Below are 14,674 nucleotides of genomic sequence, written 5' to 3'. Positions count from 1 at the left end.
TTAACATAAGCATACAGTACAAAAAAATCTGTAGCATATGAAAAATCAAAATTAACTGCTAAACATGTACTGCTCTTTAATCAAGAAAAAAGTGTCAGTAAACTGAACTACTAAGTAAATTAAGGTTAAATATGAAAAGGAAAAAAGAAGAAAACCATATGTCAGAAGCATAAGACGTGTTTAATAAGGATTCACTTTCTCCTTGTACTCACAGCATCGTAGATGACCTCCACAGGCTGAGACTGAACAACCAAAGTCTGGTCAGCAGTACTATTCTCTGGATTGGTTTCAAATTCAATTTTAAGCAAGGATGATGCAGTATCACCAATTGAAGCCACAAGTGATGGTACAATATCTTGCTGTCTCAGACCTGTTATATACCAGTGTTCTAATTTTGCTTCCACCCTACAATCCAGTGCAGAAAAAAAGAAGTATTACAAATAAGATCCTTCTAATACAATAGGTTAAAATACAAATTTCCCTTTTAAAAAACTCCTTTGAGAGCCAGGACCATGCCCATCACCCAGAGTTGAAGTCCAAACTCCGTAGCCTAGAATTTAATTACCCACACAGTCTGGGGCTTTTTTCTCTGATTTGGTTTATTTTTTTATTTTCCTTTTCCTCATGAAAAATCCACTTTGGCCAACTTCAGAACACTGCCAAACTGCCGCACGAATACATGCTATATGGAATACATGCTCATGGAATTCATCTCCCTATTTCATGCCACCCTGCACACTCTGCTCCCTCATCCCTGCATCTGTTGGTCCCTTCCATTCAGTTAGCCTAAGCCCCAGATCTCCAAGTCCAAGTTATTCCCTTCTACAACTGAGCTTGTGTAGCATTAACCCTAAGGTATTTCACATTACAGTACCTTCTTACTTATGAGCTCTCAAATATTATACAGATCTTAAATTAACTTTTTATTTCCTCTCTTATCAACTACAGCATAAACACCTTGAAAACAGAAAGTTACTGTTTCTATGCATAGCCTTCATAGTAACAAATCTATGAATTAAACAGTATACAAGAAATATTTGTGAAGGAAAAAAGGAAGGGGAGAACAAATGATGAGCTCCTCATATAGTTCTGTAATATAAAATGACTATCTTCACACACAAAAGGAAAAGAAATTAGAGACAAACTACTATTAATCAGGTTTTTTTATGCTAAGTAACACTATATTTTTTTTGGCCTGAAGTCAAACATAGAAATAAAAATTAAAGTAATAAGTTTTTGAAACTTACTTAAGTGCTTGTGCTCCTGGTCGCTGAGATACTTGGGTGCCAAGGCCAATTATCTGAATTTTCAGTATTTCTGGAATATTTCTGTTTTCTCTTATTGTAACAGAGGTGCTTACTAACTTCAGTGCCACAATATAAGCAACATACTAAATGAAAGAATGAATGAAAATGGTTAAATTTTAAGTAATTCTTTCATTTCTTCATATTTAAATCTGCTAAATTATAAAATGATCTAAAAAAACGTATGTTCATTGTAAAAAAAGAACATTAGAAAACTCAATACAAAATTGCTTGCTCAAATAGGACATTTACAAAAGATTCAAAATTAATTTCTCTTAGTTTTAAAGGTAATAAAAATGAAATGTGATAAAATATTTTGTGGCCTAAAGATTCAATTCAGCAGCTTTCACTAAAGCAAATTAATTCAAACCAATCCTCTAGCTCAAAAACTGAACAAAATAAAAAGAATATCTGCTTGATGACTTTGGAGAGTTAGTAAGACACTGAGAAAAAAATATTCTGCCCCCAAAATTGATAGGTCAAGAATACAGGTAGGACAGATAACTAAAGAGACGATTCTCATCAAACCACACCAGAAGAGAGGAAGTAAGGAACACAGAATCTATGAAAGAGTCAGAAAACAATTAACAAAATGTAAATAGTAAACCCTTATATCTCAGTAGTTACTTTAAATGTAAATGAATTAAATTCTCCAATCAAAAGACAGAGACTGAAAGAATGGATTTTTTTTTAAAAAAAGATACAATGATCTGCTACCTACAAGAGACTCACTATAGCTTTAAGGCCACACACAGACTGAGAGTGAAGGGATGGAAAAATATTTCAAGCAAACATTAACCAAAAAAGACAGAGTAGCTATATTTACATCAGAAAAAAAAAATAGACTTTAAGTTAAAAATAGTCAGAAGAGACAAAGAAGGTCATTATATAATGATAAAGGGGTCAATCCATCAAGAAGAGGTAACAACTGTAAATATGCTATGTACCCACTGGAGCACCTAAACATATATCAAATACTAACAGAACCAAAAGAAATAGGCAGCAATAAAACATTAGTTGGGGACTCCATTCTCAACAAGAGAGATATCATCCAGACAGAATCAATAAGGAAACAATGGATTTGAGTAACACTACATGCTAAATGGACCTAAGAGACATAGAGAGAAATTCCACCAAACAGTAGCAGAATAAATACTCTTCTGGAATAAATGGAATATTTTCTAGGATAGATCATACATTAGACCACAAAAAAGTCTCAAAATATTCAAGAAGATACACATTATATCAAGTGTCTTTCCAATCACAATGAAATGAAACTAGAAATCAGTAATAATAATAAAAGTACAAAATTCACAAATACACGTAAATTAAACAATATACTCCTGAACACACTCCTGGATCAAGGAAGAAATCAAAAGGGAAAACAGTATCATGAGACAAACAAAAATGGGAACAGGGCTTCCCTGGTGGCACAGTGGTTGAGAGTCCACCTGCCGATGCAGGGGACACGGGTTCGTGCCCCGATCTGGGAAGATCCCACATGCCGTGGAGCAGCTGGGCCCGTGAGCCATGGCCACAGAGCCTGCCTGTCCGGAGCCTGTGCTCCACAACGGGAGAGGCCACAACAGTGAGAGGCCCGCGTATTGCAAAAAAAAAAAAAGGGGGGGGGGGAACACAACATACCAAACTTACTGGATACGGGGAAAACATTTTTAAGAGGAAAGTTTATAGTGATGAACGCCTACATCAAGAAAAAAGAAAGATCTCAAGTAAACAACCTAAATTTACACCTCAAAGAACTATGAAAGAACAAACTAGGCCCAAAGTTAGAAGAATAAAGGAAATAAACATTACAGCAGAAATAAATGAAAAAGAGAATACAGCAGAAAAACAGAAACACAATGGAGAGTAACAAAACCAACAGTTCTTTGAAACAAAAAGCAAAACTGACAAACCTTTAGATAGACTAACAAAGAAAAAGAGACAACACATATAAATAAAATTATAAATTAAAGAAGAAACATTACAACTGATACCACAAAAATACCAAAGACCATAAGAGTGATTACTATGAACAGCTATCCACCAACAAATTGGAAAACCTAGAAGAAATTGATAAATTCTGAGAAACATAATCTACCAAGAATGAATCATGAACAGAAAATCTGAATAAACCAATAATGAAGGAGATTGAATGAGTAATTAAAAATATCCCAAGAAAAAAAGCCCAGGACCAAATGTTTTCACTGGTGAATTCTATCATTTAAAGAATCTACACCAATCCTCTCAAACTCCTCAAAAAAACAGAAGAGTAGGAATACTCCCAAACTCATTTTACAAGTCCAGTATTATCCTGATATCAAAGCCAGAAAAGGACACTATGAGAAAAAAAAACTGCAGGCCAATATCACTTATAAACACAGATACAAAAACTCTCAACAAAATACTATCAAACCAAATTCAGCAGCACAGTAAAAAGATCATATACCATCATCAACTAGGATTTATCTCTGGGATGTAAGGATCGTTCAACATACGAAAAGAAATTAATGTAATATATCACATGAATAAAAAGATAAAAATCACATGACTATCTCAATAGATTCAGAAAAAGCATTTGACAAAATTCTACATCCATTCACCATAAAAACTCTCAATAAATTGGGTATAGAAGGAATGTACCTCAACATAATAAAGGCCATATATGACAAGCCCACAGCTAACACCATACTCAATGTTGAAAGGTAAAATGTTCTTCCCCAAGATCACGAACAAGACAAGGGTGCCCACTCTCACCACTACCATTAAACATAGCATTTGAAGTCCTAGCCAGAGAAATAAAGCAAAAAAAAGAAACAAAATGCATCCAAATTGGAAAGGAAGAAGGAAAATTGCCTCTCTATGCACATGATATGTCTTACGTAGAGAAAATCCTAAAGGCTCCACCAAAAAAAGTTAGAACTAATGAAAAAATTCAGTAAAGTTGCAGGATACAAAATTAGCATACAAAAATCATTTGTGTTTCTATACGCTAATTTGAAGAAAAGTTTTAAGCAATCCCATTTACAACAGCAAAAAAACAATAAAATAATTAGGAATAAATTTAACAAAGGAGGTGAAAGATCTCTACACTTCAAACTATAAGACACTCATGAAAGAAACTGAAGAAAACATAAACAGAAAAGCTATGCTCTGTTTATTGATTGGAAAAATTAATGCTTTTAACAATGTACATACTACCCAAAGTAATCTATAGATTCAATGCAATCCCTACAAACTCCAATGGCATTTTGCATGGAACCACAAAAGACCCTGAATAGCAAAAGCAATCTTGAAAGGAAAAAAAAAACCCACAAAGCTAGACTAGGCATAACACTTCCTAATTTCAAACTATATTACAAAGCTATAGAAATCAAAACAATATAGTCCTGGCATTAAAACAGACACACAGACCAACAGAACATAATCGAGAGCACACACATAAATCCATGCACATATGGTTAGCTAATACTTGAAAAAAAACCCAAGAATACCCAATGGAGAAAAGACAGTCTCTTCGTTAAATGGTGCGAGAAAAACTGGATATTCACGTGCAAAAGAATGAAACTGGTCCCCTAACTATTTTTTTAAATTCATTTATTTATGGCTGTGTTGGGTTTTCATTGCTGCACACAGGCTTTCTCTTGTTGTGGCAAGTGGGGGCTACTCTTCCTTGCAGTGCGCAGGTTTCTTATTGAGATGGTTTCTCTCTGTTGCAGAGCATGGACTCTAGGCACGCAGGCTTCAGTAGTTGTGGCACGTGGGCTCAGGAGTTGTGGCTCACAGGCTCTAGAGCATAGGATCAATAGCACTGGCGCACGGGTTTAGTTGCTCCGCAGCATGTGGGATCTTCCCGGACCAGGGATCGAATCTGTGTCCCCTGCATTGGCAGGTGGATTCTTAACCACTGCACCACCAGGGAAGTCCCTGGTCCCCTATCTTACACCACTCACAAAAATTAACTAGAAATGGGTTAACAACTTAAATGTAAGACCTGAAGCCATAACTCCTAGAAGGAAATGAAAAACCTCCTTGACAGCAGTCTTGGCAATGATTTTATGGATGTGACACTGAAAGCAGAAGCAAGAAAAGCAAAAATAAATAAGCAGGACAACATCAAACTAAAATGCTTCTGCAAAGAATAAGAAGCAACAAAATGAAAAGGCAACATACAGAATGGGAGAAAATATTTGCAAACCACATATCTGATAAGGAGTTAATAAGAAAAATATAAAAGGAACTCATACAACTCAATAGCAAAAAAAATAATAATCCAATTAAAAATGGGTGAAGGACCTGAATAGACATTTTTCCAAAGAGGATATTCAAATGGCCAACAGGTATATAAAAAGATGCTCAACATCACTAATCATCAGGGAAATGCAATTCAAAACCGCAATGAGGGAGAAGATCAAGATGGCAGAGTAGGAGGATGTGAAATGAACTCAACTACCCAACACGAACATATCAAAATATGTCTACAGGGCTTCCCTGGTGGCGCAGTGGCTGAGAGTCCGCCTGCCGATGCAGGGGACCCAAGTTTGTTCCCCAGTCCAGTAAGATTCCACATGCCGTGGAGCGGCTAGGCCCGTGAGCCATGGCTGCTGAGCCTGCGTGTCCGGAGCCTGTGCTCTGCAATGGGAGAGGCCACAACAGTGAGAGGTCCACGTACAGCAAAAAAAAAAAAAAAAAAATGTCTACATGTGAACAATTCTCATTGAAAACTAACTGCAGACTGGCAAAAAGACTCCTGCAAAACTAAGGCTTTAAGAAAGACCCACATAGAATCAGGTAGTAAGGGAAGTCCACTAGTAAAGGCAAATACATAGTAAAGGCTGAGGATCAATCAATTAAGCTATCATGGAGATGAAAAGAAAAAAATTATAAAATCAACTATAACTACAACAATCAGTAAAGGGATAAACATGAAGATGTAAAATACGACATCAAAACACAAAATGTGAAGGAGGGGAGAAAAAAAATGTGTATCACTTAGAATGTGCTTGAGCTTAAATGACTTCCTATTTAGAACAAGTAAATATAGTTATAGGTCAACAAACATGAACCTTGCGGTAACCAAAAATCAAAAACCTACAATAGATATACAAAAAATACAGAGTAAGAACACAAGCACAGCACTAAAGAAAATCATCAAACCAAAAGGGAAGAAACTAAAAGAAGAAGAACAGGGAAGAACTACAAAAACACTGGAAAACAAGTAACAAAAAGGCAATAAGTACACACCTATCAATAATTACTTTAAATGTTAACAGACTAAATGCCCCAATCAAAGACAAAGGATGGCTGGTTGGATAAGAGAACAAGACCCATCTTTATGCTGCTTACAAGAAACTCACTTCAGAGCTAAAGACACACACAGACTGAAAGTGAGGGGATGGTAAAAGATATTTCACGCAAATGGAAATGACAAGATATCGAGGGGAGCAATACTCATTTCAGAAAAAACAGACTTTGAAACAAAGTCTATTTAAAAAAGACAAAGAAAGGCATTATATAATGAAAAAGAGATCAATACAAAAATAGAATATAACACTCATTAACATATATACACCAAATACAGGAGCACCGAGACACATAAAGCAAATATTAACAGACATAAAGGGAGAAACTGACAATAATACAAATAATAGTAGGGGACTTTAACACTCCACTTACATAAATGGACAGATCATCCAGACAGAAAATCAATGAGGAAACAGTGGTCTTAAATGACACAACAGACCAGATGGACTTAATAGATATCTATAGGACATTCCATCCAAAAACAGAAAAATACACATTGTTTTCAAATGCACATGGAATGTTCTCCATGATATACCATATGCTAGCCCACAAAACAAGTCTCAACAAATTTAAGAGGACAGAAATCATACCAAGCAATTCTTCCAAGCACAGTGGTATGAAACTAGAAATCAACTACAGGAAGCAAAGGGGGACAAGCATGAACACATGGAGACTAAACAATATGCTATTAAAAAACCAAAAAGTCAATGAAGAAATCAAAGAGGAAATCATAAAATATCTCCAGACAAACGAAAACGGAAACACAACTCTCCAAAATCTATGGCATGCAGTGAAAGCAGTTCTGAGAGAGGTTCATATCAATACAGGCCTACCTTAAGAAATAAGAAAAATCTCAAATTACAAAACTTACCATCTAAAGTAATAAGAAAAAGAAGACACAAAGACCAAAGTCAGCAGAAGGAAGAACACAATAAAGATCAGAGAGGAAATAAATAAAATAGAGACCAATAACTAGGCTCACCAAGGTGAAAAGAGAGAACCCACACAAACAAAACAAGAAATGCAAGAGGAGAAATAACAACCATTACCACAGAACTGCAAAAAATCATAAGAGAATACTATGAACAGTTATATGCCAACAAATTGGACAACTTTTCTAGAAGAAATGGACAAATTTCTAGAAACATACAACCTTCCAAGACTGAATCAAGAAGAAACAGACAATCTGAACAGACTGACCATTAGTAGTAAAATTGAGTTAGTAATCAGAAATCTCCCAGCAAACAAAAGTACAGAACAAAACAGCTTCATAGCGAAATTCTACTAAACATATAAAGAAGAGTTATCACCTATCCTTCTCAAACTATTCCAAAAAACTGAAGAGGAAAGAACACTCCCAAATTCATTCTCTGAGGCCACCAATACCCTGATACCAAAACCAGACCAAGACACTACAACAAAAGAAAACTACAGGCCAATATCTCTGATGAATATTGTTGCAAAAGTCCTCAACAATATATTCGCAAACTGAATTCAACAATATATAAAAAGGGTCATACACCATGATCAAGTAGGATTTATTCCAAGGATGTAAGGATGGTTCAATATTCGCAAATCAATCAATATGATACACCACATTAACAAAAGGAAGGATAAGAATCACATAATCATCTCAATAGATGCAGAAAAAGCATTTGACAAAATTCAACATCCATTCATGACAAAAGTCTCATCACAGTTGGTACAGTCGGAACATATCTTAACATAATAAAGAGCATTTATGACAAACCCACAGCTAACATCATACTCAATGCCAAAAAGCTAAAAGCTTTTCCTCTAAAATCAGGAACAAGACAGGAATGCCCACTCTCACCACTTCTACTTAACATACCATTGGAAGTCCTAACCACAGCCATCAGACGAGAAAAAGAAATAAAAGGTATCTAAATTGGAAGGGAAGAAGTAAAACTATCACTGTTTTCAGATGACATTACACTACGCATAGAAAAGCCTAAAGCCTCTGCCTAAAAACTCTTAGAACTAATAAATGAATTCAGTAAAGTTGCAGGATAGACGATTAATAAACAGAAATCTATTGCTTTTTTATACACTAGTAATGAATGATCAGGAACAGAATGCAAGGTAACAATCGCATTTAAAATCACATCAAAAAGAATAAAATAGCTTAGGAATAAACTTAACCAAGAAGGTGAAAGACCTATACTTTGAAAATTATATAATGCCGATAATGGAAATTGAAGATGGTACAAAGAAATGAAAAGATAACCCATGTTCTTAACTTGGAAGAATTAATATTGTTAAAATGGCCATACTACCCAAAGCAATCTACCGATTTAATGTCATCCCTATCAAAGTACCCATGATATTTTTCACAGATCTAGAACAAATAATTCTAAAATTTATATGGAACCATAAATGACTCCAAATTACCAAAGTAATTTTGAGAAAAAAGAACAAAGCTAGAGGTATCACGCTACCTGATTTCAGAGTATACTACAAAGCTACAGTAATCAAAACGGTATGGTACCTGCATAAAAAGAGATACAGAGATCAACAGAACACAATAGAGAGCCCAGAAATAAACCCACACACTTACGGTCAATTAATCTATGACAAAAGAGGGAAGAATAAACAACAGAGAAAAGACAATCTCTTCAATAAGTGATGCTGGGAAAACTGGGCAGTACATGTAAAAGAATGAAATTAGAACATTTCCTCACCCCACATACAAAAATAAACTCAAAATGGACCGAAGACCTAAATGTAAGCATCTGAAACCATAAAACTCACAGAAGAATATTCACAGGCAGAATATTCTCTGACACAAATCGCAGCAATATTTTTTTGATCTGTCTCCTAAGGCAAAAGAAACAGAAGCAAAAATAAATAAACAGGCCCTATTAAACTTAAAAGCTTTTGCAGAGCAAAGGAAACCACTGACAACATGGAAAGGCAACCTACCATATAAGGGAAAATATTTTCAGGTGATATTACCAATAAGGGGTTAATATCCAAAATATATAAACAACTTATACAACTCAATATCAAAAGACAACTAACCTGATTAAAAAAATGGGAAGAACACCTGAGTAAACATTTTTTTCACTGAAGATAGAGATGGCCAAAAGACACATGAAAAAAATTTCAACATGGCTAATCATCAGAGAAATGCAAGTCAAAACTGAAATATCACCTCACGCCTGTCAAAATGGTTATTATCAAAAAGTCCACAAATAACAAACAAATGTTGAAGAGGGTGTGGAGAAAAGGGAACCCTCCTACACTATTGGTGGTAATGTAAATTGGTGCAGCCACTATGGAAAACAGTATAGCCATTCCTCAGAAAACTGAAAGTAGAATTGTCATATGATCCAGCAATTCCACTCCTGGGTGTGTATCTGAAGAAAACGAAAACACTAATTCAAAAAGATACATGCACCCCAATGTTCACAGCAGCAATACATACAACAGCTAGGATATGGAAGCAACCTAAATGTCCATCAACAGATATAGAGAACAAACTAGTGGTTACCAGATGGGCAAGGGAAAGGGGGATGGGCACAAAAGGTGTTTGGAAATTAAAAGGTACAAACTATTATATAAAAAATAATAAGCAACAAGGATATATTGTACATCACAGGGAAATATAGTCATTATTTTGTAAGAACTTTAAATGGAGCATAATCTATAAAAAAACTGAATCACCATGATGTAAACCTGAAACTAATATAATATTGTAAATCAACTATACTTCAACTAAAAAACATTAATAACTTCATATGGAGAACATTTGCCAATGTTCTTTAGAAAAAAAAAATAACAAACCACAATGAGATACCACCTCACACCTGTTAGAATGGCTATTATGCTGTACCAATTTATATTCCCATGCTTGTACACTGTGGGTGGGAATGTAAATTGGTATAGTCACTATAAGAACCAGTGAGGAGGCTCCTCAAAAAACTAAATAGAGAAGTACCTTATGATCCAGCAATTCCACTTCTGGATATTTATCTGAAGGAAATGAAATCAATACCTCAAAGAGATATATGCACTCCCATGTTCACTGAAGCATTATTCACAACAGCCAAGACATTATAACAACCTAGGTGTCCACTGACTGATGAAAAAATAAAGAAAATGTGGTGTGGATATACACAATGGAATATTATTTAACCATAAAAAGGAAGGAAATCCTCCAACAACATGGATGTAGCTTGAGGACATTATGCTAAGTAAAGTAAGTCGAACAGAGAAAGACAAATACTGTACGGTCTCACTTATATGTGGAATCTAAAAAGACCAGAGAATAGACTGGTGGTTTCCAGGAACAGGGAGCAGGGTATGGGGGAAATTGGTGAAGGTAGTCAAAGGTACAAACTTCCAGTTATAAAATGACTAATTTCTAGGGATGTAATGTAATTTAACAAATACATAAAAGACTCCTACAAACCAATAAGAAAAAGACAACCCAATAATGAACAAGAGACTCAAAAGCTACTGCACAAAAGAGGATATCTATCAGGCCTACAACAGTACAAGAAAGTGAAAAACCTCTTCAGTCATCCAGAAAACACAAATTAAAACCACAATGAAATACTACATACTAACCATTTAGAATGGATAAATTTAAAAGACTGATGATGGTAAGAGTTGGTAAAGATGTGGAACAATAAGAATCCTCATATACCAATGATGGAAATGTTTTTCACATTGGAAAAGTATTTAGCAGAATCTATTAAAGTTAAACATACTCATATCCTATGATACACCAATTCTACTCCTAAGGATATACTGAGCAGAAAATCTCATATGCCCACTAAAAGATATTTACAAGAAGTTAACAGCAGCATAACAACCAAAAAACAAAAACAACCCAAATGCCCATAAACAAAAGTATGAATAAATAAGTTGTGGTATTTTCAAATGAAAATACCTACACAACAATGAAAGTGAGCAAAATACACACAGTGAAAGAACAGAGATAGATCTCACAGTAATGCCCTATCTATTGCACAGTCTATAATTTAACCGATAGTAATTACACAGCTGTTCTTTATTACACGTCAAATGAGCAATACATTTTGGTTTTGATGACTCTTTTATACATGAGTTACATTTCACACACACAGATTTTTTAAGATAAAATTTTTAAAAGACAATTTACCTCTATAATAAGTACTTTTTATCAGGTTATTCTCACATTCATTAAAGCAACTAAATCTAAAGTTGGAGACAGTTTTAATTGGTAAGGTCTGACTGAAACATTTAACAAAAAGTAAAGCAGAAACAAACTGTAACGTATTTTTATTAGTTACTTTAAAAATCAATAACTTGTTTAACCCAATTAAAGATAACACAGAAAAACGAAACCACCTAAATAATTACCACCTAAACAATTACCTGCTTGGGTAAAGTTAGGTTGTGGGTGCTCTCACTATAACCAATAGCCGTGAAGAGCTTATCTTTTTCCTCTGGTGTCATAAGGTCATCAATAGCTACAAAAAGATAATATTTTAAGAAATCAATTGCTTCAGTCTTACAGATACAATAAAAAAAATCAAACCAAACTAACGAGTGGCCTAAAATCAATAGACACAAATGCTAAAGCAAAAGCAGCAAAGTAATTTCCTCTAATATACTATTTTGACTTGTTAAACATCATGTATTTGCTTATTTAGGTGAAGAAAATACAAAGAGACACCATTAAGGGAATTCAGATGTCACATAACAATTTTATAATTCCCTAAGTATTTTAAAAATTAAGTGAAACATCTAATTAAATATCCATGTAAAAAAGTAACAATAAGGAATGCTACCTGTGAGATTTCTGAATTTCAAGTTTTAAAATTTCACACAAATAACTTTTCTCAAAAGTTCGAAGTTTTATTTTAGTTAAATAAACATGGGAATGTTCCATCCTGATGTATTTGTTTATATGTTTACTATACTAAGCTACTTTTATTTCAAAAATATTATGAAAAAAATTCCACTGACTGGTTAAAACATAATTTATATATTTTTTCCTTATCAGTGTACAATAAACTATCTGACTTGGAACTTACTTTCAGGAATCAAAGATTCTTCATCTTTTTTCTTAGATTCCTTCTTACCCCAAAACCCACTAAACCAGCCTCCACGTTTCTCGCCTCTGTCAGTAGACTTTTTCCTTAATTTTTGCCCAGATCGAATCACCTAAAAAATAAAAATTAAAAAATTTAATTAAAGAATAAATGCCCTCTTCACTTTCAGGTGTAGCCAGGTAAGAACAATGGTTAATTTTTTTAACACTAAATTAAGTTAAAAGCAGTCAATAAAGCTAGTTCCTTCTGAAACGATTCTCAACATTATTTGGTTAATACAGTCTATTAATTTATATACTTGTCACACCTACTGATAGCTTTCTGACGAAGTTGCATTTTGTGAGTAAGTTAAGGTTTCAAGTAAAATTCTTCTGAGCAATGTGTCTTCCAAATTTACAAGGTAAGGAGCTACTATGACAGGAGATTTTTAAAATGAAAAGTTCCCTGAAAGGAAGACACTTCCACACTCAAAAATAAAATTTAAGAATCCTATTTCATAATTCACATACACTGTTGACTTGCTAACTATGAACATGTTTGGGGGACAGAATATAAATAAAATTAGAAAGTCCTCAAATCTCATTTCATCCTGTTTCTCAACAAATCCTGGCTTGATTATCTGCTACTTCTTGTCTTTACCCACTTTTCAGTAAAACACAGACAAATAACTCAAAAGTGGAAAACAAAAGGATGAAAACAATATAGGGCTTAAATAATTTAGACTCTATCTTCTCATTTCCTGAATAAGTAAATAATTTTCCCACTTTAACTTTAAAATATTTTAAATTGGTAGTAAATTGGTAACATACTGCAAGCTTCTGTGTGTACCAAAAAGTGAAATAATCCAAAAGACAAATTAAAGAGCTGAATTCTATAGTAAAGAGAATAAGTTTGATTAACAACTCAGTTTAAACTAAGTAAGTTATCTTTAACAAGTAGACATTAAACAAATAATAGGGGAATAGGTCTATATCTGGCCACAAAATCATTGATGGTCCCAGTTATATCTCAGCTCTAACTTTTGTCAAGCTTAATCTATTTTCAGCAGTCAGAAATGTAATGGGTAAAAATATATATAGCTGATTAGTTTATATTTTATATGAAATAATATTTAACTTCTTTATTCTCCTAGCATAGAAGATTAGTATGCATTTTTATTTTTCACAGTAAAATATATCTATGAGACCATAAATTTTTAAATGTGTATAAAATTTAATATGAAGAGGTATGCAAAACCCTTTCACTTTTTCCTAAATACCACCTCTGTTGCCTTCACTTCCCTTCCCTGTCCAGCTAAGAGGCCAAGGTAAATAACTTCATCCAATCCTCTACCTACATTTTAAACTCTCTGGCCCTGCAGATTTTCCACTATAATGAAAAAACATCAATCTTGGATGAATCTAATTGCCTTCTCTTCATCTATATCCCATCCTTCTTTAGCCACAGCATCCAATAATTTATCTTCTTCCCTCAATGTTGAAGCAACTGATAAGTAGTATTAAGAACACCCAATTAAACTGAAGCAACTTAATTTAGGGAGGATTAGAATTATCTGTTTCTTCTGGCAAAATGTTTCTCTAATTCATAGGAACAAATCCACAGTAGCAGCAAATACCTTTTAAAATATTCACACTCTCTGCCCCACCTTGGGGAATTTGTCCTTAAGAAAATAAGAGACGTTTGAGAAAATGTAAAGACAAGGCTCCTCATTGTAGTGTCATTTATAATCAAATATAACCAGTGGGAAATAGTAAGCAAATTCTGGTATACGAACAGAATTGAATACTAGTCAGTTATTTAAAATTATGTTGGATAAACAATTCTATGGAATACTATATAAAACAGAACACTAACTTTTTTTTTAAAGAAAGAAAAGCAACTTACAAAACCTTTTCTTGACTCCACAATCGCCACAAGTTGCCACTCCCTTTATCTTGCTTTCCACTTACAGTGAAGTATCATGACTGTCTGTACTTAGTCTCTCCAATTCCTCATCTTCCA

General features: G+C 34.0%; 1 protein-coding gene across 4 annotated transcripts in view; it reads right to left on the bottom strand.

Moving 5' to 3' along the window:
• VPS13C (vacuolar protein sorting 13 homolog C) overlaps nt 1-14,674 on the bottom strand; it is a 175,498-nt gene that overhangs the window by 107,901 nt on the left and 52,923 nt on the right. For all 4 annotated transcript variants that reach the window (XM_060294174.2, XM_070044905.1, XM_060294175.1 and 1 more), the window contains 4 exons: nt 12,656-12,785; nt 11,994-12,088; nt 1,248-1,390; nt 213-405 (listed from right to left, as the gene is read on the bottom strand). In XM_060294174.2, coding sequence (XP_060150157.1) covers nt 213-405; nt 1,248-1,390; nt 11,994-12,088; nt 12,656-12,785 — 561 coding nt within the window. The remainder of the gene's footprint in view (nt 1-212; nt 406-1,247; nt 1,391-11,993; nt 12,089-12,655; nt 12,786-14,674) is intronic.

Source organism: Globicephala melas, chromosome 2 (genome assembly GCF_963455315.2).
Source record: "Globicephala melas chromosome 2, mGloMel1.2, whole genome shotgun sequence".
NCBI lineage: Eukaryota > Metazoa > Chordata > Mammalia > Artiodactyla > Delphinidae > Globicephala > Globicephala melas.
This window is presented reverse-complemented; position numbering and strand designations above follow the sequence as displayed.